The following is a 21736-nucleotide window of genomic DNA, read 5'->3' as shown; positions in this document are numbered from 1 at the left end:
TGCCCAGATCCTGCCACACACCCCTGCCGCCCGCAGCTTCTCCTGCACCGTCTTCACCTTCGGCCAGACCGGCTCCGGGAAGACCTACACCCTCACGGGGCCTCCTCCCCAGGTGGGCTGAGCTCCCCTGCAGGGCCAGGGGTCGGTGGGGAGCCGCTGACAGCGCAGGCTCCCACAGGGAGGGCCTTGGACAGTGCGACTCGCCCCATGTATTTGCAGACAAGGAAACTGAGGCCCAGGGGGGTGAAAGGATTTGCCCAATATGGACTTCAAATTTTGTCCCTTTTTAAAAAAAAAAAAAAATGCTTTTTATTGGTTCTGGCCTAAGTAGGGACAACAAGCTTGGAGGAGATAACCAAACCTGGATGGAGGTTGTCTGTGAAAATGCTCCAATTGCATCATTATTTTTGATGCCTCCTGCACACTCCCTACTGGCGATGTGCCTGCAACCAAAGTACATGCTCTTGACCAGAGTCGAACCTGGGACCTTTCAGTCCACAGGCTGATGCTCTAGCCACTGAGCCAAACCAGCTAGGGCAAATGTGCCTTTTGCTGACAAGCTCAGAGCCTTCATCTGTGAAATGGAAGCGAGAGTACTGACTGTGAGAAGTAAATGAGATGTTATGGGGAACTTGGCCTAGCTCAGTGATGGCGAACCTTTTGAGCTCGGTGTGTCAGCATTTTGAAAAACCCTAACTTAACTCTGGTGCCTGTCACATATAGAAATGTTTGATATTTGCAACCATAGTAAAACAAAGACTTATATTTTTGATATTTATTTTATATATTTAAATGCTATTTAACAAAGAAAAATCAACCAAAAAAATGAGTTCGCGTGTCACCTCTGACACTCTTGTCATAGGTTCGCCATCACTGGCCTAGCTCTGAGGCATAGTAGCTAAGGGCGTCAGGAAGGGTAAGTATTACTGTGTTTCTGCCCCCAGGGAGAGGGGGTGCCTGTACCCCCCAGCCTGGCTGGCATCATGCAGAGGACCTTCGCCTGGCTGTTGGACCGTGTGCAGCACTTGGGCGCTCCAGTCAGCCTCCACGCCTCCTACCTGGAGATCTACAATGAGCAGGTGCGGACGGAGATGAATGAAAGCGCACAATGGACTGGAGGCCTTGCTTCCCAAGGAGCTTGTGTCGAGGGGCAGAGCTGGGGGGGGGGGGGGGGGGGGGGGGGGGGGGGGCTGATGTTGGTAAGAGTTGGACTCGGGCCCCTTCCCTCACACGACACTCTCATCTCCCAGGTTCTAGACTTGCTGAGCCTGGGGTCTCCCCGGCCCCTCCCTGTTCGTTGGAACAAGACTCGGGGCTTCTATGTGGAGCAGCTGCGGGTGGTGGAGTTTGGGAGTCTGGGGGCCCTGATGGAACTTCTGCAGATGGGTACGTGCTGTCTCGGGAGCCTTGGGGGTACAAGGGAAGCCCGTCCCTCTACTGCTCACTGAATGCACTGGGGGGCCCTGGCTGGAGCTGTGGGTGACCAGAGATGACCCCTGTGGGAGCTAAGGGCCAGCAAAACAACAGTTCAGACACTGCCCAGGATGTCCCCCATCCCACCCAGACCTCCTGCTGATTCTGCCTTTCAAACTCTTTCTGGGCCCACCCTCTTTCCAGTCCAGGACCCCTGCCTCAGTCAGCCTCTGTTGTTGTTGTGTTGTTTTTCCTTCCTAGAGAAATCTTCCCAACTCAAGGCTCCTCCGTCCCAATCTGTGCTCTTCCTTGCAGCAAACCACATCCCTCTTCCCCTCCAGACCTTCCAGACCCTTCCAATGTCCTGAGGGCAAAGGTCACTCCTATAACCTAGCCTATAGGGCCCTCTGTTCCAGTCTCATTCATTCATCCATTGTTTATGAGATATCTCATTATTCACCCGCAGCCTGCTGGCTGGTCCTGGGTGAGACTCCAGACTCCTGCCAGCGTTATGCCAGCTGATCTCTCTGCTCGCTCTCCGCCCTTCACACGGCAGTTTGAGGGACGTTTATCAACTGTGACTCTGACTGACGTTCTTCCACCCAGTTCAGTCGATACCCCTCTCACCTGCTCGTGCTAGAGCCAGACCCCACATCCACCATTCTTTCCCTGCGTGGAGCCTTTACACAGGCTGGCCCCTCCCTCCCCAGGAGCCTTTGCTCCTTTTCTGCTATTGCTCCTCCTGCCAGGCCCAGCTCCAGCTGCTTCCCCCTCCAGGTCTTAGCCGTCGGAGGAGCTCAGCTCACACCCTGAACCAGGCCTCCAGCCGAAGCCACGCCCTGCTCACACTCCATATCGGCCGCCAAAGCGTGAGTGGCCCAGCCTGGGGAAGGAGCGGGCGCCGGGTCCTCAGCCAGGGTCCGCCTCAGGGTGTATAAAGCAACGTGGGTGTGCACAGGAAGACGTCGTGGAAACCAAGCCCTGATCCCCCTCCCAGCAGATGCCTCCCGTGGATCCCGGGGAACACCCGGCCGGTGGGAAGTTGTGCTTTGTAGACCTGGCTGGCAGCGAGAAGGTGGCGGCCACCGGATCCCGTGGGGAGCTGATGCTGGAGGCCAACAGCATCAACCGCAGCCTGCTGGCGCTGGGTGAGTCCTCCTCTTGCCCGGCCTGTAGCTGTGAAGGAGGAGGGGAGCAGGGGAGGGGGAGGAGGAGACAGGGGATGTAATACATGAAGAGCTGTGAGCCAGGGGCCACAGGCCTCCTTCCGGCCTCAGCCTGCTGTTGACTCGGGTCTCCCCGCTTAGAACATTGTTGGTGAATCTAGAAACCCCATAAACTTGATTCTATTAGAATAAAGCTGCCTTCTAACCTGGGAGGTAGGCACCCTCAAGTGCAGAGCATGAGCCCTCAGACACCCAGCCTGTCCTCGTGCAGCTGGGAAAGCGGAGGCCCAGCAAGGGGAAGAAGGGACAGACCCATCTCCCCACCTCCACCCCCGAGGGCCTTCCTCAGCCGCGTGCTGAGGAGACGTGCAGGGAGCGCCTCTCCATTCAGTCCATTTGCTAGACATTTCCTGAGCCCCTGCTGAGTGCCAGGCCCTGTGTTGGGCATTGGGGTGTGGGTGCAGGTCCCTGCTCTGTACAGACCAGCTGCGCGGCCTTGGGCAAGGGGTATAACCTCGCTGGGCCTTCTCTTCCCACCCAGGCCACTGCATCTCCCTGCTGCTGGACCCGCGGCGGAAGCAAAGCCACATCCCCTTTCGAGACAGCAAGCTCACGAAGCTGCTGGCGGACTCACTGGGGGGGCGCGGGGTCACCCTCATGGTACCCGAGGGGGGCTGGCAGGGAAGAGTGGGGCTTGAGGGAGGGGCTCCCAGAGAGGAACACTCAGGGGCATCCTCCCCAGGTGGCCTGCGTGTCGCCCTCAGCCCAGTGCCTTCCTGAGACCCTCAGCACCCTGCGATACGCCAGCCGAGCTCAGCGGGTCACCACTCGGCCGCAGGCCCCCAAGGTGAACGGAGGCAGACACAGGCCGAGGGGTGGCGGGGGCGATGGTTGGGGTCAGGCAGCAGTTGGAACCTGAGTTGGTGTCACAGTTGAAATCTGGGATTGAGTCAGAGTTAGGATGAGAGTTGAAATCTTGATGATGGGGCCATGACTGGGTAGGATGGGTCAGGGTCAGGGTCACGGTCAGAGTTGTGGCAGGTCTCAGATTGGAGTCTGATTTGGGATATGATTCAGGGTCCAGCCTGGATCCCAAGTGGTATCATGATGAAGTCTGAGTTGAGTTGGGGTCTGATGTGGAGTCTTGTTTGGGTTCTGAACCAAGATTTGAACAGAACTTACTTACTTTGGGTTGGACTTGGAGCAGGGTCCTGCTTAGAGGGGGCCCTGCTGGCACGCAGCGGAGGCCATAGGGACAAGGTGGCCCCTCCAGGTGGACGTAGCCTTGTGCCAGGATGCAAAGCCTGTGAGGGAAGCATGGCTGGCTTCTAGGCTCCCTCGCTCCCCACTCCCGGAGCCCTTGCACAACTTGTGGTACTGCAGATGGCAGCTCCGGGCCCTCTCTCTGCAGTCCCCTATGGCAAAGCAGCCCCAGCGCCTGGAAACGGAGATATTGCAGCTCCAGGCGGAGAACCGGCTTCTACGGTCCCAACTGAGCCAGATGGACCTTAAGGGTATGAGCTCCCTGGGGGTGCAGGTGGGGCGTGGAGAGCACCTGGGCTCCTGGGGACCCAGCCATCTCCCCCTTCCCTGCAGCCCCTGGATTCAGTGGGACCCGCGTGGCCTGGGCCCAGCAGAACCTCTATGGGATGCTCCAGGAGTTCATGCTGGAGAATGAGAGGCTCAGGTAGGGCCTCGCCTGGGGACTCCGTGCCCACCCCTCACTGCTGGGCTGCTTCTGCCATGCGGCCCCCTCCCCGCTCCCTGACTCCGTTCTGGCCCCACCGACCTGCTGGGGCTCATACTGCACTGCAGTGCGGGGCTGACTGACACCCCACCGGCCCTGCTTCCTGTCACCTCCCTGCGGCCTCCTCTTCCCAGGAAGGAAAAGAGCCAGCTGCAGAGTAGCCGGGACCTGGCCCGGGATGAGCAGCGCGTCCTGGCCCAGCAGGTCCTCGAGCTGGAGCGGTGAGCACGGCCACTAGCCCAGGGGCAGGCCTTGGGACAGCGGGCAGGTGGGAAAGGGAACGGTTAAGGGTCTGACCTCTGGATTCAGACCACTTGGGTTCCAATTCCAGCTCTGGCGCCTACTAGCTGGGTGACCTTGGTGAGTCATGCCGCCTCTCACTGCCGGGTTTCCTCAGCTGTAACATGGGGGTGATACGGTGCCCACCGAATAGGGCTGTTTTAAAGGTTGGATCGAATGAGTTCATATGTTGAGCACTGCGAACGGTGCCTGGCACGCCGTAGTGCCCCGGGGTATTTGTTAAAACGGGGGATGTGGGGACCAGCCTGGTGGTAGGGTGGAGGGCTGCAGGCACAGACCCCCTGTTCTTTCCAGGCGCCTCCTCTCTACCTGCTACCTCCACCAGCCCCCCCTTGGCCCAGCCCCACCATGTCCCTGTGCGATGGTGCCAGCTCCCTCCCGCCATGTGAGTCTGCCCAGTGGAAGGGGGAGGAGCAGGGGTGACAGGGAGCCTCTGACATGCCCTCTTGCAGGCCCTGCCACCCCTCTGCTCCTGCCCCTGCTGCCACCTCTGCCCCCTGTGCCGAGCCCCACTGGCCCACTGGGCCTGCCCACGGAGGGAGCTCCACCTGCCCCAGGTAGGAAAGGCCACGTGGGGGTGAGGGGAGTCTAGGAGAGCTGGAGGCCATGGGGAAAGTGGCTGATTGGGCTCCTGCCCAGGGTTTAGAATCACTGTTTACCTCGCCTCCCTCTTCCATCCTGCCTTCTTTTAGGAACTCGCTCTGCATTTGCTTATTCCTTCCTTCACTCACATGCTGCTCATTTATGCATTTGCTCATTCACTCCTTCACTCTCTCGCTCACTGACTCTCCTCTAAGCTCCTTGCTTTGTGCCAGCCCCTGTTCTGGGCACTGAGGATTCTGTGCCCAAGACGTAACCAAGACCCCACCCCTTTATGCCCATCTGGCAGTCTTGGTGCCACCTGGGGCAGGTGTGGTAGGGCTGGTGCATTGTGATCAGCACCTGGAGGTGGGGCACAGAGAGGCAGGGCTGAGGTCACCAGTGTCGGCTGTGGTATTTCTTGCAGGTGTTTGGCCCTAAGGCCCCCGACGGCATTCCCCTGTCTGCCCGGCCCCCACCCTGGGTGCCCCCATGCAGCCCTGGCTCTGCCAAGTGCCCCAGAGAGAGGTGAGCCCAGCCTGGGGCACTGGGGTGCGGGGCGGGGGGGGCAGGAGGCCTGGGCACTTGAAGGCTCACCTCCCACCACCCAACTGCCCCTGGCCCAGGAGTCACGGCGACTGGACTCAGACCCGAGTCTTGGCGGAGATACTCACTGAGGAGGAGGTGGTACCTTCTGCACCTCCCCTGCCCGCGGGGCCCCCGAACACGTCGCCAGTGCTGAGAGGTGAAGAAGGGGAAGAGGGAGGAGCTCCTGGGGTTTTCTGTGATCTTGGGCCAGAGCGCACCCTCTCCGGAACATAGTCTTTCCATTTCTGAAATAGGGCACATGTTAGGAGGTAATTCCTAAGGTCTTTCTAGTTTCCAAACTTGGAATTCTCTTCCTAGGGCCACCTTCATGCCCAGATGTATACCAAAGCCCAGGGTGTATGGAGGTGGGGGGCTGAGGGGGGGGCGAGTAGGTACCATCTGAAGCTTCCTCAGAGGATGTGGGACCTGATGACCCCAGGGTAGTGCGGCCCTCGAGTGTCACCGTATCCCTCAGGTGGGGCCACGGTTCCAAACCTGGCGCGGAGGCTGGAGGCCCTCAGAGACCAGATCGGCAGCTCCCTGCGGCGTGGCCGGAGCCAGCCACCCACGTGCGAGAGCAAACGGAGCCCTAGCCGAGCCCGCCCTCCCTGCTGAGCAAAATGGGAACACGGAAGATGGCGTGTGACCTTGGCCGGGCTCTCTGCTCTGGGGCTTCAGTCTCTCCGTCTATTAAATGGGGATAGCAGCTGCCCATCCGTTCTGCAGCCTGGCTGGGCAAGGACCATTCCTGAGGGTCGGGGTGACGGCTGGAGGGCCGTTTGGGGGAGTAAAGGAAGGGTGCCACCCCAGACTGTGGGTAATGAGACTGGGTTCAGGAGAAGCCAGGCAGGAGGTGACGAAACGTACATGACAATAAAGAGGTCTCGGCTCAGTCTGGCTGGTCCTGTCCTTTGGGTGGTCACTCACTTCCCATGGGGACATCCCAGACGAGGGGTTCTCGGGGGAGCCTGAGGAAGAGAAGGCAAGGACTCGGCAGAAGTGTGTGTCCCCTTCTGATCAGGAATATTCCAGGTTCCATCTCCTTACGTGTATCACACGCATTTTAACTGAGCAACTATTATGCGCCACTGGGACAGCATGGGGAATCGAATGATGAGCACCTCCAGGAAGGAGACCTGAAGGAAATGGAGTTGGTCTTGAGCTGGGGCAGGTGGTGGGCTTGCTTCTCTGTGCCTCTGCACGTGGCCTGGTGCCTGAGGGACCATGAGCCCTGCGTTCTGGTGCCACAGGCCTCCTCTGAGATCCTGAGCAAGCCCTGCACCCTCCTCAAACCACTTTCTGGCTTTCAGTCAGTCGGATGCGGGGCATAGTTCCCTGTCCTGTTGAGCTCTAGTGAGGGTCAGGGAGGTGAGGAACCTCAGGACTCCTGGTACATGCTTAGCCAGGTGCAGTGGGTCTACAATTAAGGGGAAGCCCGGACATGACAGGAGAAATTGGAGGTGCCAGTGGGAGGACCTCATTATAAAAAGAGCCACACAGCTAACCTAACTGTCCCATTTTACAGTTAGGGAAACTGAGGCCCAGATGGCTAATTCCTTGGCTGGTTCTGACACTCGCTCTCAGGAACACCACCGGCATCCACTCCAAATCCAGGTGGTGAAAAGACTGACAAGGAGCAAGCTGGCTTTGGCCCGGGAGCTCACAGTCTGGTGGGGGAGACAGACATTGACAACCTCACACGTGTGCTTTGAAGGGGAAGCAGGGAGGAAGGCCCCCCACTCAGAAATTGTCGAGGGAGTCAAAGAAGGTTTGCCGAAGAGCTTATGATAAAGGCCCAGGAGGTGAACAGCAGGTGGAGGGAGGGGCTGTGGAGGCAAAGGCCCAGAGACCCTGATGTTCCAAAGGTGGCCAGCAGCAGGCAGAGCACGGCCTTGTGGGTCACATCGGAGCTTGGGCTTGTCTGGAGGACAGAGGAGAGCCACAGAGGGGTCCTGAGGAGTCACCAGCTTAGATTTGCATTTGGGTCACACTAGCCGCTGTGGCAGGTGGGCTGATTGGTGATGGTGAGCCGGAGGCAGGGGCACCAGTAACATGACCAGTGCAGGGAGGCGATGAAACTCCTCCACCAGAAGTACCTGAGCCGGGCCTCGTGTCAGAGTCCCCTGAGACCTGGGCTCTTGCGAGGCCTCAAGCAGCCAGCTTCAGCCACGGGCTTGGGGAGCACTGGGAAGGAGCAGGGAGCCGGGGATGCCCTAAGCAGGGGGTGGCAGTCACTGGAGAATGCTCAGGCTTGCCCACAGGCATGGCCCGAGAAAACGTGTCCCACCCCACTGCCCAGTGCAAGACCAAGCAAGAAAAGACCCAGTGCTCTCCTACCCACCATGCTGGGAAATAGCCCTAATTATGCTCTCCTGTCCCAAGAGAAGTGAGGACCCGCAGACTAAAGCAAGGTGCCTCACAGCAACACTTGAGCATGCTGTGTGACTTGGGGCAGGCTACTTAGCCTCTCAAAGCCGTCCACACTGTAGGGCCTCTGACTGAGTCTTCTGCAGGGCTTGTCCCTGAAATGGGCCAGCAGGGTCAGCCCAGGTTGGAGCCCCCAGCAGCCAGGAATCAAAAGGCAAGATTGTGTTTAACAGTGAAAACTGTGGATGGACAGTGACCATGGAGGCAGAGCCCAGGGCGGTGAGGTAACGGCAGACACCACAGGCAGCTGGGCAGATGGAGGTAGCTGTGGTTAAGCCCACAAGTTCAAATCCCGGCGTCATCACTTACCAGGAGTGATCCCGGGCAGGTGGCTTAGCTGCTGTGAGCCTGAGTGGCCTCATCTGCAGAATGGACACAGTAATAGCCCCTCTCGGGGTGGTCACGGGGTTAAATCCACTGCTATGTGGAAGGAGGACAGCACGAAGCTTTGCCTATTGCAGAAGACTTAACCAAAAGCAACTTGTAGTCAACAAGACAATTCGATGGAATTGACCATCTGGATTTTAAAAATATTTATTGAGAACCTACTTTGGGCCAGCATTGAACAAAGCATAAGGATCCTTATCCTCATGGACGAAAAGAAAATGGGCAACATGCGTGGGAGGTCAGGGATAAACGCTGTGGAGCAAAACGGTGGGGAGGCCCCTCGGCCAGGGCAGGTGCAGCTCCACATCAGGGGCAGGAACGGTCTCATGCAGGTGACATTTGTGCAGAGGGCCTAGGGAGGGGAGGAGGATGAGCCTGACATGCCATAAAGTCACTTTTCCTGTTCTCGGTCACTTTGATGCCACATCAGCTTGGGTGGCTCCATATGTGTGAGCCTGGGCTCCTCCCCTGCCCAGAGCCCTTATCTCACTCTCTGCATCGTGGCCCTGCTTGCTGGGAGGTCTCCGGCCTCAGGCAGGGAAAGCCCCTGGCACCGAGCGTGAGACTTTCCTTAGCTGCTTTGGGAGGGTGGACAGGGACCACCCAGGGGGGCCCTGGCTGTTGCCGGTTCATTTGTGTTTGGATGATTCCTTTTCCCATTGGAACCAGCCACGATTTTCCAGTTCCCTAGTTCCAACTCAGCAAAGCTCCTACTTACTTTCCCAGAGATAGACACCAGACGCAAGGGGATACGTCTCCACTTCCCCCATCTCCCAGTCACAGGCTCACTCTAGAGCTGCCACTTGTCCAGACCCCTAAGCACTAGGAATTCCATGGGACCCAGTAACGTCTCAGGATCTTCGAATCCAGTGGTCCTTCCTGAGAATGTGTGAATTGCAGAGGACACGTCTGGAACCCTGAAAGCTATAGGCCTCCCCCAGAATGCTGGGATTTGGGGTTCTTTGGCCCCATGAAATAAGGTCGTAAGTTCTCCAGAAGAGTTAGACTTAGAAGATGGTCTCTGGTACCTCAGAACATTAGAACTGGGGGCAGCTCTCAGAAATCCTGAAACACTGAAGGGATTTGCCAGAATTCCGAATCCCTGCATGATCTCTCTGAAATTTTAAAATGTTATGTGGAAGTTAGAAGGAGCCTCTGGAATCTTTAGCTGGGGTTGGGGGTGTTCATCAAGAGCTCGAAGATCAGCAGAAGTTTCTAGAACGCTGGCCAATCTAGAGAGCGACCTCGATGTCTAGGGCCCAGTTTGAGTTCTTCAGATCCTCGGGGACCCGACTCCTAGCCAGGGCGGGATGGGCCGCAGGACAGCACAAGCATCAGGAAGACCACTCCCGGGGATTCTTGTGTTAAAGGCCCCGAGGACTCATGAGGTGAAGTCAATGTGAGAGTGACGACCCTCCTGCCAAGAACATCTGTCTGCTTTGGCCACACCGGCCTCCACTCACCCCAGCCTTTGTCTCACTCAGAGTCTTTCTTCTCTTTATCTAAGGACACATTTGCTCCAAATTCGTATTTATTCAATGTATATACAACATTTCAACCGCCTTGAAGGATATTTTGTGTCCTCTTAGGCGACTTTTTCCGTTTTCATCTTCTGGTTGAGCTTCCAAAGGACTCATCCTCCTTTATTTTAAGCAAACACACAGGTGGGGCCAGTAGGGGTGACTGAGATGACGTCACCCTATGTCCGCGGAGGGACTAATATAGCTCTTTTCTGTGACGTAGAACTACTCTGTGAAGTAGGTCTGGCTATGAAACAACGAGCAGCAGCTACTGGAACTTGTAGGTAGGTTGGAGCTGTGGCTGGAGACCAGGACTGGAGCCAGGAGACCTGGGTTTGAAGCATGCTGCAACAGACCTACTCTGTGAGCCAGACAAGCCCCCCGGCCATCACTGACATCTACATGGGCTGGCCATCAAGGAAGACCTTTGGAAGTTGGCCCAAGGTGTCTTCCTCAAGAGCCTTCATTCAGCTCAGGGCTCTGATCACACTCTCTCTCATCCATCACACACTAAGTCCCTACTTGAAGGCCAGGCCTGCTCGCCTGGGCATGGGAGACACTGGCCTGATCTGCTCCCAAGGAGCTTCCAGAAACGGGGGAAAGGACAATAAAAGCGACAATTGGTAGCCATGGAATAAATAACAATTAGCAAACTTATGTGGTGCCAAGCATTGTTCCCAGTACTTGCCATGTATTAACTCGCTGATTGCTCATAACTGCTCTGTGAAGTAGGTCCCATTACTATCCTCGTGTTGCAGTTAGGAAACCAAGGCAAGAAGAGGTTCAGGACCGTTTCCAAGGTCATACAGCTAGTAGGTGGCCGAAGTGGGATTTGTCCAGGGGTGGTCTGTCTATTTGTACCCGGGTGGTCTTGATTATGTGTCTTCAGCCACCATGCCAAGTGCCACCCAGCAGGACCACAGAGGAAGGGCAAATAGAGGAGCAGTTTCTATCCAACTCAGGAACCTCTGAGCACATGGGGCAGCCTCCCTGGAGAAGTTGGTCTCCATCAAAGCCCAGCACAGCCCAGCAAGGCCAGACCATGCCGAGGTTTGATGAAGCAGAGGACGGGGCTTCCCAAGGTCTTTTCCCTCCACGGAGGAACCCTCACCAACCCCAAAGATAAAGGGATTCTTTACAAACGACCCAAATGAAGCAGGCTTCTGGGAAGCCTGAGCTGGAATCAAGAGAATTAGAAATGAACCCCTCAGGTCTAACCTTTGTGTCTCCCAGCTTCGGAATCGTGGGCACACCCACTCCCTCTCTCAACCCCACACTGAGCTGTGCGAGCCTGAGCAAGGTGGTTAAGGTCTCTGAACCTCGGTCTCCTCCTCTGTAAAGTGGGGCTAAGGTTGGCTTACCCTGTGAGACGTTAATAAGCGCTCATAGGGGATGATGTGAGGATTGAGAGTGAGGATCCATATACACTGTTTAGGACAGAGCCTGGCATGCGGCCAGGGCTAAATCAATGCTAGTTGTTATTACTATTTTTATTACTAATGGATGCTCTCAGCACAAACATACTGCCGTCGCCATACAGGAGAGGAACTGCATGCATATCTGGATTCCGGTGACAGACTCATGAACGCGCTGACGTCAGCTCTGCCGGCTCCTTCCCGCAAGGATTCTTCCAGGGGGAGAAGTGTCCATCAGGACCTCGCCCAATGAAAGAGCCCGGAAGGGTTCCAGCTGCCCTTCCCCGGCAGCTGATTGGGAGGCACTCATTTGTCCTCATTGAGGAAAGGCCAGTGGGACTTTCCGAAGAGGCCAGCTTGCCGCGTGGTTTCAGAAAAGAGCTCTATTAGTCCCTCCGAGGACATAGGGTGACGTCATCTCGGTCAGCCAGGAGTCAGGCCGGCCCTGGACGCCCGCCAGGCGTTCATGGACAGATAAGAGCAGCCTGAGAGGGCAGGAAATGCTTGTCCCCTTCCTGGAGGCAGGCAGGCCTCCGGGAGTTTATTTCTGTGGGAGCCCTTTCTTCAGGGGTGCCCAGGGAATCAGACCCTGGGCCATAAGCTCTGTTCCCCGGGCAGCCAGGCCTCAAGGACACTCAGCTCCAAAGAGCCTCACTCTGCTTCTCCAGGCTCAGCCACCAGCTCTCACAATCAGGAAGCTAAATTGACAGCACCTAAGGGCCCCTCCCCCGGGCCCCTCCCCCCAGGGCAGCTAGCATTTACTATTTGCTAGGCTCTCTCCAAAGAGCAAGAACATGACAGGTTTCTCATCATTTAATTCTTCTACGCCACAAGGAGCTCTTTAAAACCCCATTTAACAGAGGAAAAGACCCGCATTCAGAAAGGTGGAGTCACTTAGTGAAGATCAAACAGGCAAGAAGGGGTCACGGCCACGACCAGAAACCAGGTCCGTCTGGGTGCAAATCTCAGCTGCTTAACCGTCAGCCTGCTGGACGAATCCTCCCAGATACACAGACTAATTCAAAATCAGAGGCACAAGGAAAAGCCACCACAGAGCAGGGGCTCTTTGCTTTTTAAATGGCATCATTCATTGTATCACTCCCTCCCTTGCGGGTAATTATTCAACGACTTGGCGAGGGTTTCAACCTCCCCGGCTCCCTCAGCTGTCTTCTATTTGGGTGGTCCTTGTTGGGGTCTGACCTCACAGTTCTAAGTCAGTCAATCAGCATGTATTCACTGAGCACCGAGGAAGTGCCCAGCACCATGCAAGGCCCCGAAGAGGAGAGAAGGGCCAGGTTTCAGTGGGGCAGACACGGAGCATGCCCTTGGCTGGGCTGGGGAAGGGAGAGCCCGCGGTGAGGAGCTCAGCAAAGGGAACAGCCACCCCTGCTCCAGGTCTCTGGGAGAACCTGGCCCGAGGTCCTGCTATCTATCAGGCCTGGGAGGTGAGCAGAGTGACTCAGGTGTCAGGGAGACAAACCTGGATTTGAATTGCTACCCACTGGCTGCCTGCCCTTTGACCCTGGAATATCTGATCTCCCAGCCTCGGTTTCCCCGTCTGCACAATACGACTACTATCATAGTAAAATGATAGCACCTTACTGGGAGGACTCAGTAGCACGTGCTCCTGGAGTGCTCAGCACGTCGCACTATGTAGGACCTTCACGGAGTGATTTTTCGGGGTTCAGCCACCTCGTGGTCTCTAGCGGCTGTTCCCAATTCTGGCTCGCCAGGGAACTCTTTGTAAAGGGGCCCCACTAAGCATCCACCTCGGTAGCCGGGGTGGAGATAGGCAAGGTAGATGCTGCATGTTTTGCACTCACCATCTTAAGCAGGTTCGGGGACCATCTTAAGCAGGTTTGGGGAGGAGCTCTCTGGTGGGGACCGTGGCTCCAGGTCTGTCCTGCGCCGGCTGTGAGCGATCCCGCGGTCTTCCTGCCAGTCCTCTGCTGCCCTCTAGTGAACATGGGATGCCTTCGCTTTTCTGCGGCCTGTGTGGAGCTTGTCTGGTCCAAGCTGTGCTAAGTGCCTGTGATGACGCTGGTCCCTCCGGTGTGTACACTTGGGGAGCACTTTCACAGATGCCCCTCCCTGGTTCTTATTTAAGCCTGGTCACGTGAGTTATTATGGCCCGCGTTTGGAGGTCTAGATGAGGAAGGGGAGGCCAGGGAGAGAAGCACTGCCCCACAGTCACAAGGCAAGTTACTAGGACTGGGACCCAGCTCTCTGAGTGGTCTAGCTTTTGGGGTCAAGGGTGGGGGGTGATAACAAAGCCTCGAGATCATGGGCGGTGAGGACATCTCCTCTCCCGTCACCGGGCATGGAGTCCGGGGTGCTGTTCACCTCCCGCGTTGCCACGAATGGGCAAACTTTGGCTCCACGTCCAAGGGTCAGGCATTTGGGGCAAGGCCAGCAGCTGGTTACCTCCTCCTGGGGAAAGGGGGTCAGCTTCTGTGCCACCCCCTTCCACCATGGGCAGAGGGAGGCCTGAACCTTGACCACAACCTTTGATCTTAGTTCTGCCCAATGTTCTTGATGTCCCTGCTGGTCTACTCACCAGGCCTCCCCCACACCCCAAAAAACAGGTCCCAGTGCCCAGCTCCTCCCCATCTTGCCATTCCCCTCTGTCCCCCAAGCTCCTGGCCTACGGTTTTTTCGTTTGGTTTCTGTACTCCAAGTGCTTTTCTCTCCATCTCCCTCCTCTAAGCCCTTGTAGTTGCTGTTCCTTCTGTCTGGAATACCTTCTTCACACGCACCCCATGCACTTCTGTCTGGCTGACTCCTCTCCCCTGGCCACAGCTTCCCCCATCACTGCAGTCGCCATCCAGTCTTATCACCTTCTCCTCCCTCCTTCCCATCCCAGCCTGACCAGGAGTCCTGTCCTGTTCTCCGTCCTGTCCTCATGCACCCAGTGTGCATTTGGTGAATGAATGACTGGACGAATGAATAAAGGGGGACTCAGGGTGTTGAACATTAGTCTAATCTGTCCCCCCGCTCGGCCACAAGCTGGATGACCTTGAACAAGTTCCATTCCCTCCCAGAACCCGTGTTTTCTTTTTTTTATTAATATTTTTTATTGTTTCTTTACAGAGAGGGAGGAGAGGGACAGAGAGTTAGAAACATCAATGAGAGAGAAACATCGATCAGCTGCCTCCTGCACACCTCCCACTGGGGATGTGCCTGCAACCCAGGTACATGCCCCTGACCGGAATTGAACCCGGGACCTTCCAGTCCGCAGGCCGACGCTCCATCCACTGAGCCAAACCGGGCAGGGCATGGAACCCGTGTTTTCATCTGATAATGAGGCCTCTCTTCCCCTCGGCTCAGGACACCTCTGAGGCTCTGAAGCCTCCTACACAGGCCCTTCCCCTTGACATGGTTCCAGATCTGGCCAGGTACCTTGGATCCCTGCGTCCCCTAGGAGGACAGGGACCCAGAGCCTCCATCGCCCCACCCTGATGGCCAGAGAGGAAAGAGGGGTCAGCACCCCCTGACCACATCAGCCGTGCATCTTTGAGTCCCGGGGTTAATTTTTTAAAAGCAGCTCAAAGTCCAGTGGGCCTTGGCAGGGTTTGCTCCCTCTGTGCTGGTTAATAATCTCGAGAGAGCAAACAGCCCCGGAGGCAGGAGAAGTCGACATCCTGGCTGGGCCTCTGGCCTCTCCCCTCCCCCAGGAGAGGCTGCGTGGCTGGACGAGCAGCCCTGTCCAAAGGGGCCCAGGTTCTTCTGCCCCCGTGTGCCTCGGGCTTCCCGTGAGCCAGGGGGCCTGACAGTCTCATGCAGACCTGCTGTGACGGTCAGGGGAGCCCTCGTGGCACGCTGAAGGCAGCCTTAATAGGGCGTTCTGTTTCCACTGTGGTTTTTTTCAATATTGATTCTTTTTTTAAAATGTATTTTTATTGATTTCAGAGAGGAAGGGAGAGGGAGAGAGAGAGAGAGAGAGAGAGAGAGAGAGAGAGAGAGAGAGAGAGAGAGAGAGAGAGAGAGAGAGAGAGAGAGAGAGAGAGAGAGAGAGAGAGAGAGAGAGAGAGAGAGAGAGAGAGAGAGAGAGAGAGAGAGAGAGAGAGAGAGAGAAACAGCAATGATGAGACAGAATCATTGATTAGCTGCCTCCTGCGTGCCCCCTACTGGAGATTGAGCCCGAAACCTGGACATGTGCCCTGATTGGGAATCGAACCCAGGATCTCTTGGTCCATGGGATGATGCTCAATCCACTGAGCCACCACAGCCAGGCTCTATTTCAATTATTAATGACTCCTTGTTATAGGCCATTCCTATATTAGGCCTGGTGTCTCCAAAGACAGGCCCGCCTGGGTCCGGCACACAGACAGGACAGTGGACTGTCACACACATGCCTCAGCCTCTTGGCAGACAGAATGGGGACCGAGGAAAGCGGGCTTCAGAGAGGGAGAGTCACTGCAGAGTCACACAGAGCCGGGAGCCAGGGCTTCCGCTCCCACTTCTCCGCACCCCGGACTGCACAGAAGGCAGGCTGGCTCCTGAGCCCATGCTCTCAACCACACCAAGTGCTGCCCCCTCCAGCAACGCCGCCAACCAGACGTGAGACCCTGGGCAAGTCGTTTACCTCTTGGAGACTCACATATCCCGTCTGTGAGAGGGGGACCCGCACCTCGTGTACGGGGTGGTTGTGGGGATTGAGTTCAGTTCCTGGTCAGTGTTAAGTGCTGGAACATTGCAGGTGCTCAGTGAACGGAAGCTATCATCATCATCATCACTATCATCATCGTCGTCGTCATCATTGTTTCTACTATAACCTGCTGGGGCTATGGGAAAGCAGTGGTGAGAGAAGGAACCCTGGGGACAGGAGGTCATAGACTTCCCTGTGGTCTCTGATATGTCACTTCCTCTCCCTGGGCCTCAGTTTTCTGAGAAATGGGCTCAATCAGGCTCATCCTCCTGACTCCCAGGTGGTCCAGGTGGAATGACGAGCAGAGAGTTCAGGGCTACCTGGGTCCTTCACCCTCACATGCCCATGACAGGTGGGGTGTTTCTGGGGGAGCCTTCCTAGGACTGAACCCAGCCTGGGCTGCAGCTGACCTGTTGTGTTTGGTCAACGCCTCCTCTGAAACAGACCTCCTGGCCCCAGCCAGGGCACTACAGGGATCGACCAGCCCTGGCCTTGGGGCCCTGATTGGTCCTGGCTGAGCAGGGCAAACACCAAAGTCACCTATAAGCCAAAGGTCCCTTCCCAGCCTCCGTTTGCAGCCACCTCGGTCAGGGAGCTCCTCTGTCCCCACTGAGCCTGTGAGTGACCCCCTTGGTAGAGGAGCCGAGCCATGTGGAGTCTCGGGGCCCCGTTTGTGCTGCTGACCGCCTGCCTGGCAGTGAGTGCCAACCCCGTGCCCACGCTGCCGGACAACATCCAAGTGCAAGAGAACTTCGACGTGTCCAGGGTAAGGCTGGCCTCGGGTGATGGGGTGACGGCGGTGAGCTGGGGTCTCACTCTCCCCATCTGGAACTCAGGGCTGGGTCCCTAAAGGCTTTTCCTGCGCAGACTGTCTGGGGTTTGTTGAAGCGACAACTCCATGCACCTGCCATTCTATGGGACTCGTCTGACATCCCCAGTCCAATGCCCTCACCTTCGAACCTGTCCAGAGAAGGTTTTACGGGGACTGCTACCCCTGCAGCCCCCCCCCCCCCCCCACAATGCCAGCCCTCACCCTTTAACCACTCACTGCATCCCACAGCACCCATTAGCCTGTCCCGGGTCCCCTGCCCTCACAGGCCTGGGGTGGCACCAGGCGGGCATGTGGGGTTATGGGAAAAGAGAAGCAGGACAGAGACCTCAGGGCACGAGGCTGTGGACCCCATCCCAGTGAGCACAGCCCTCAGCTCTCAGCAGAGTAAGGCCTTCGGGGGGGGTGGGGGTGGGCGCCTGAACCTCCCCACTCCAGGCTTGCCACGGTGCCTGAAGTTCCACCATTGGGGCTCCATCCGCCCTTGAAGCTGTGTGGCCTCCAATTAGCGATAAGACGTTGTCACATAAAAATCGAGTCATTCAGAGGAGGGAGGGGAGCAGACATCTGCCAAGTCTTCCTCAAGGCCAGGGGCCAGTCCCAACCTCGAGCACTGTGGCTGCCTCCTAGTTCTACGGGAAATGGTTCCACGTGGCCATAGGCTCCACCTGCCCCTGGCTGGTGCGGTTCAAGGACAGGCTGACCATGAGCGCGCTGCTGCTGAGAGAGGGAGCGACCGAGAGGCAGATCAGCACGACCATTACTCGTTGGCGGTGAGCTTGGGGATGGGGTGGGAGGGGAGGGGGACCAGGGCCCACCCCACCCTGCCTTCGCTCGCCACCATGCCCTGGGAAGCGGCAGACCTCTCCTTCCAGCCAGGCCCTGGCCTCTGAGCTGTGGATCTCTCTGCTTTGCTCCAGCAACAGGGCGTCCTTTCTAACCGTCCCCTCTGCACCTTGCGGGCGGTGCCTCCAACGCTATGCCAGCTCTTCAATCTGCTCTCGCTCTTGGGCATCCCTTAGCTCAGTAAGGGCATTTCCACCCACCAGGGTCCCAACCCGGAACTGGGCGGGAGAGGGCTGGCCTAGATCCTTCTCCCTGCTGTCAGTCAGCCCATCATCGAGCCCCGTCCATTCTCTTCGGAACTCTCTCCAATCTGTTCACTTCTCCCCTCTTCCCGGTCACTAGCCGTGGTCCAAGCCACCCCCTTTCTTCCCTGCTTGTCTACAACAGCCTCTCTGCTTTTCTCCCCACCTCTAATCTCGAACCTTCCATTCAATTCATTCTTCACCCAGCAACCAGAAAGACCTTTCAAAAGACTCAAATCTGCTGAAACATTTCCATCGCTCCCTACTGCCCTTGGGAATAAAATTCAACCCCTTTGACATGGCCTTCAAGGCCCCCCTGTCCCCAGCACTCACCATCCCCTGCCCCACTCTCTACCAGGAACTCTGTGACCCACCCAAGGGGACCTTCTTTCAGTTCCCGGAATCCTTCATCCTCTCCTACCTCTCGGCCTTTGCACCATATATTCCTTCTACTGGGAAAACCTCTCCCCACCTCCCTGGGCTAATTCCTATGGATCCTTCAGGACTCAGGTGCTATGTCACTTCCTCCAGGAAGCCCTCCCTGACCACTGCAGGTTCAGGTTACATGCCTTCCTTTGTGCTCTTGGAGCACCTCATGCTTCCTGCATGTGGCACACTTGACTGCATCGGCCTCTGGCCTGCCCCCTGTCCCACTCAACTGTAAGCTTCACATGGGGACAGGGCCGGTCTTGCCCTCCTCTGTATCCCCAGCATGTAGCACAGTGCCTGGCACACCGACGCTGCTCGATAAGTAATGCTTGTAACAATAACAGCTAAGATGTGCGTAGTGCTTACGCTAAGCTCTTTACATTCAAAACCTCACTTGATCCTCTCAGCCACAATGTGAGGTAGGCACTATCATTACCCCCATTTCACACGTAAGGGGACTGGGGCAGGAGAGACACAGAGTAACCAACGAAGGCATTACTTCACCCCTCAGTGACGTGCAGATTTGGTGAAGGAAGCTGACTTTTAGTACTCGCTTTGCTAAGCGATGGCATGGGTTAGTCCCTTTTTTCTCTGTCCCTCAATCCCCTCATATGTGAAACGGATGAGATGTCCCCCAAGGTTGATGTGAGGGTTAAACAAGATAATTGAAAATGTTACCTTCCAATTAAAAAAAGAGAGAGAGAGAGAGACATCTGGGAAGAACAGGAAGGAGAAGGGGTGTCGGACCATGGCCTCTACCCGCATTTACCTCGCCTGTGGTCTCTTCACTTCCAGGAGAGGCGTCTGTGAGGAGCTCTCTGGGACTTATGAGAAGACAGACACCGAGGGGAAGTTCCTCTACCACAAATCCAGTAGGTGGAGTCAGAGGACACACCACAGCTCTCTCCGCAGGACAATACCTTCATGTCTTCAGCTCTCTTTCCTGGGCTCCCCCTCTAACCGTTCCTCCTATTTTCCCCGAGATGTCATCTAGCCTTCTTCCACATGTTTCCCTCCTTCCTTCTGTCTCTCTATCACTCCCTCACACCTGCACACCCAGAATTAGAGTGATGGTGTCAATGTGAGGATAATATCAACATTTCATCAGTCTTCATGTTAGGCATCAGCTGATAAAGGTTTGCCAAGCATCTACCATGTACAGAGTGCATGGTGCCATGTGATAGAGGGACTTGGACAAGCGTTTATTCATTTATCCAGCAAATGTTTATTGAATATGCTCTGTGTGTTAACTAATTGTGCTCGGGTTGAATAGATGAATGTTTGGGTAGATGGATGATTGGAGTGAGAGAACAAACAAATGTTTGGTAAATGAATAAACATATGTATGAATGGCAGGTAAGTGAATTAATCATCATCTGACAGATAAATTGATGATTTCAGGGATGGAGGAAAGAGAGAAGGAAGGTAGGAGGGAGGGATGAAGGAAAACGGATCCATTTATGGATTGATATATGGAGAAGAGGGATGGATGAAGTGATGGTCGATGAATTAATGATAACTACACGGAGGAGATGGGTGAATAGATAAACAAGGATATGGAAGGGATGGGTAGGCAGGGTGGCTGAATAGCTGATGTGTGGGTGGACAGGTGAAGAATCACAGACCAGAGGAGTCTCCTGACCGCTGAGCCCTTTGTCTTCCCGCATCTCCCATGCAGAATGGAACATCAGCATCGAGTCCTATGTGGTCCACACCAACTATGATGAGTATGCCATTATTCTGAGCAAGAAATTCAGCCGCCGCCACGGACCCACAATTACTGCCAAGCTCTACGGTAAAGGCCTGGGACCAGCTAAGCTCCTTGGAGCTGGGGGTGGGAGGGGACCCGTGGCTTAGGGACAGTGGCGTGGGGAGGAACGGGGAGTTTTGCTTTTTCCTTTGGATAAAACTTCCGTTACAGGACCCGTGGGAGCATTTGCTTTGCCTGGAGGAGGCAGAACTCAGTCTCCTGTTTAAGGCAGAATCCTCTTCTTTTGATGTCTAAAATTCCAGACCGGAGAATTCCAGAGCCTCCGGGGCCTGGAGGAACCCGTGGAAGAGCCCTGTGTGGGAGTGGGGAGACCTGAGCAGGGGGTTGGGAGGGACCCTTCTTCCTTTTCTGGAGCTGACCTTTCCATCCTGTACTGAAGAGGTCAAATTGGACCAATGGTTTTCAACTTTCCCCTAATGAAAATCCTGGGCAAAATCCTCGCAGGTCCTGCCAGCCCAGGCCCTGCGGTTCTAGGAGTCTTCTCTGCTTCCCACTTACAGGGCGGGGGCCACAGCTCCGGGAGAGCCTGCTGCAGGAGTTCAGGGAGGTCGCCCTGGGTGTGGGCATCCCCGAGGACTCTATCTTCACCATGGCCGACAGAGGTAAGTGGCACCCCCACCCCACCTCACATTTCTGTCTCCTCCTCATCCTCCACGGCCCCCAGAGAACATCTTCCTAGCCCCTGGGTCTGCCTTGTAACCCTCTGAGGTAAGCAGAGTGGCAGTCTCTTCCCTCGATACAGAGAAGGCAGCTGGGGCCCCTGGATTTGCTCCAAGTCACACAGCGTGAACTTGGCAGAGCCTGGACTAGAACTAGTTCAATGTTCACTCTACTGCTACGTGTCTAAGTGAGGCGATAGCCAGACTCCACAGGTACCTCTTAGAGGTAATAGAGTGTTAGGGCTGAGGCATGGCCTCAGAGTTAGAGCACCTAGGTTCCAATGAGCTGTGTGGCTGGCGTCTGGCTGGTCAGTCTTCCAGAGCCTCAATTTCCTCATCTGTAAAATGGGGATAACAATGTCTCCCATATGTTACTGTGAAGAGTCAGTGAGATAAAGCCGTTAAATACAATCGCACTGTGCCCGGTGTCTAGTAAGCGCTCAACAAATGTTAGCCATTGCTGCCCTGTGATGGTGCAGAGGACATGCTGGTGGTGGGGTGGAGTGGAGATGACGCCGATGGTGAAGATGGTGCAGCCACCAGCCTGTAGCTTTTCTCATGAATGACCTTCAGTAAGCCACGTGGGTGGAGCCATTCATGAGTGGGCCGTTGCAGGAGACAGTTCCCAGGGCGATGCCACCTGGCGTGCAGCCAGCACCGTGAAAGCAGCAAAGCCCTCTCTGGTTTAGGATGCCCCCCAAGTGTGGTCCTCTTATTCACCTCCGTCTCCTGCCCTCTGACCTAGGAGAGTGTGTCCCTGGGGAGCAGGA

General features: G+C 56.1%; 2 protein-coding genes and 1 long non-coding RNA gene across 3 annotated transcripts in view; 2 read left to right on the top strand and 1 right to left on the bottom strand.

The window, feature by feature from the left end:
- Positions 1–41: 41 nt before the first annotated feature.
- KIF12 (kinesin family member 12) lies at positions 42–6820 on the top strand. The gene is made up of 15 exons (XM_015567120.1): positions 42–112; positions 945–1079; positions 1251–1386; positions 2191–2282; positions 2414–2561; positions 3121–3239; positions 3322–3426; positions 3991–4093; positions 4176–4266; positions 4461–4547; positions 4921–5011; positions 5079–5183; positions 5633–5733; positions 5832–5950; positions 6269–6820. The coding sequence occupies exons 2-15, from the start codon at positions 984–986 to the stop codon at positions 6406–6408; spliced, it is 1533 nt and encodes a 510-aa protein (XP_015422606.1). The 5' UTR covers positions 42–112; positions 945–983; the 3' UTR covers positions 6409–6820.
- LOC107183892 lies at positions 5959–13593 on the bottom strand. The gene is made up of 3 exons (XR_001514713.1): positions 13388–13593; positions 11666–11987; positions 5959–6038 (listed from the first exon to the last, which is right to left on the bottom strand). It is a non-coding gene; the product is annotated as an uncharacterized LOC107183892 (long non-coding RNA).
- Positions 13594–16744: 3151 nt separating this feature from the next.
- The window catches only part of AMBP (alpha-1-microglobulin/bikunin precursor), an 11195-nt gene continuing 6203 nt past the window's right edge, over positions 16745–21736 (top strand). Inside the window, exons 1-6 of the mRNA XM_006768617.2 lie at positions 16745–16956; positions 17650–17792; positions 19332–19408; positions 20215–20331; positions 20808–20909; positions 21712–21735. Coding sequence (XP_006768680.1) covers positions 16840–16956; positions 17650–17792; positions 19332–19408; positions 20215–20331; positions 20808–20909; positions 21712–21735 — 580 coding nt within the window. The 5' untranslated portion in view covers positions 16745–16839. The remainder of the gene's footprint in view (positions 16957–17649; positions 17793–19331; positions 19409–20214; positions 20332–20807; positions 20910–21711; position 21736) is intronic.

The sequence above is a fragment of the Myotis davidii genome, unplaced genomic scaffold, assembly GCF_000327345.1.
Source record: "Myotis davidii unplaced genomic scaffold, ASM32734v1 scaffold142, whole genome shotgun sequence".
NCBI classification, from domain to species: Eukaryota; Metazoa; Chordata; class Mammalia; order Chiroptera; family Vespertilionidae; genus Myotis; species Myotis davidii.
The sequence above is the reverse complement of the archived record's forward strand: the minus strand, read 5'-3'. Positions and strand labels throughout refer to the sequence as shown.

Excerpts from the sequence above, each read along its gene's own strand:
- KIF12 (XM_015567120.1), top strand. The coding sequence starts at position 984 with ATGCAGAGGACCTTCGCCTGGCTGTTGGACCGTGTGCAGCACTTGGGC. Across the intron at positions 5,184-5,632 it reads GGGAGCTCCACCTGCCCCAG|GTGTTTGGCCCTAAGGCCCC; the intron begins GTAGGAAAGGCC and ends TATTTCTTGCAG. Across the intron at positions 5,734-5,831 it reads GCCAAGTGCCCCAGAGAGAG|GAGTCACGGCGACTGGACTC; the intron begins GTGAGCCCAGCC and ends CCCCTGGCCCAG.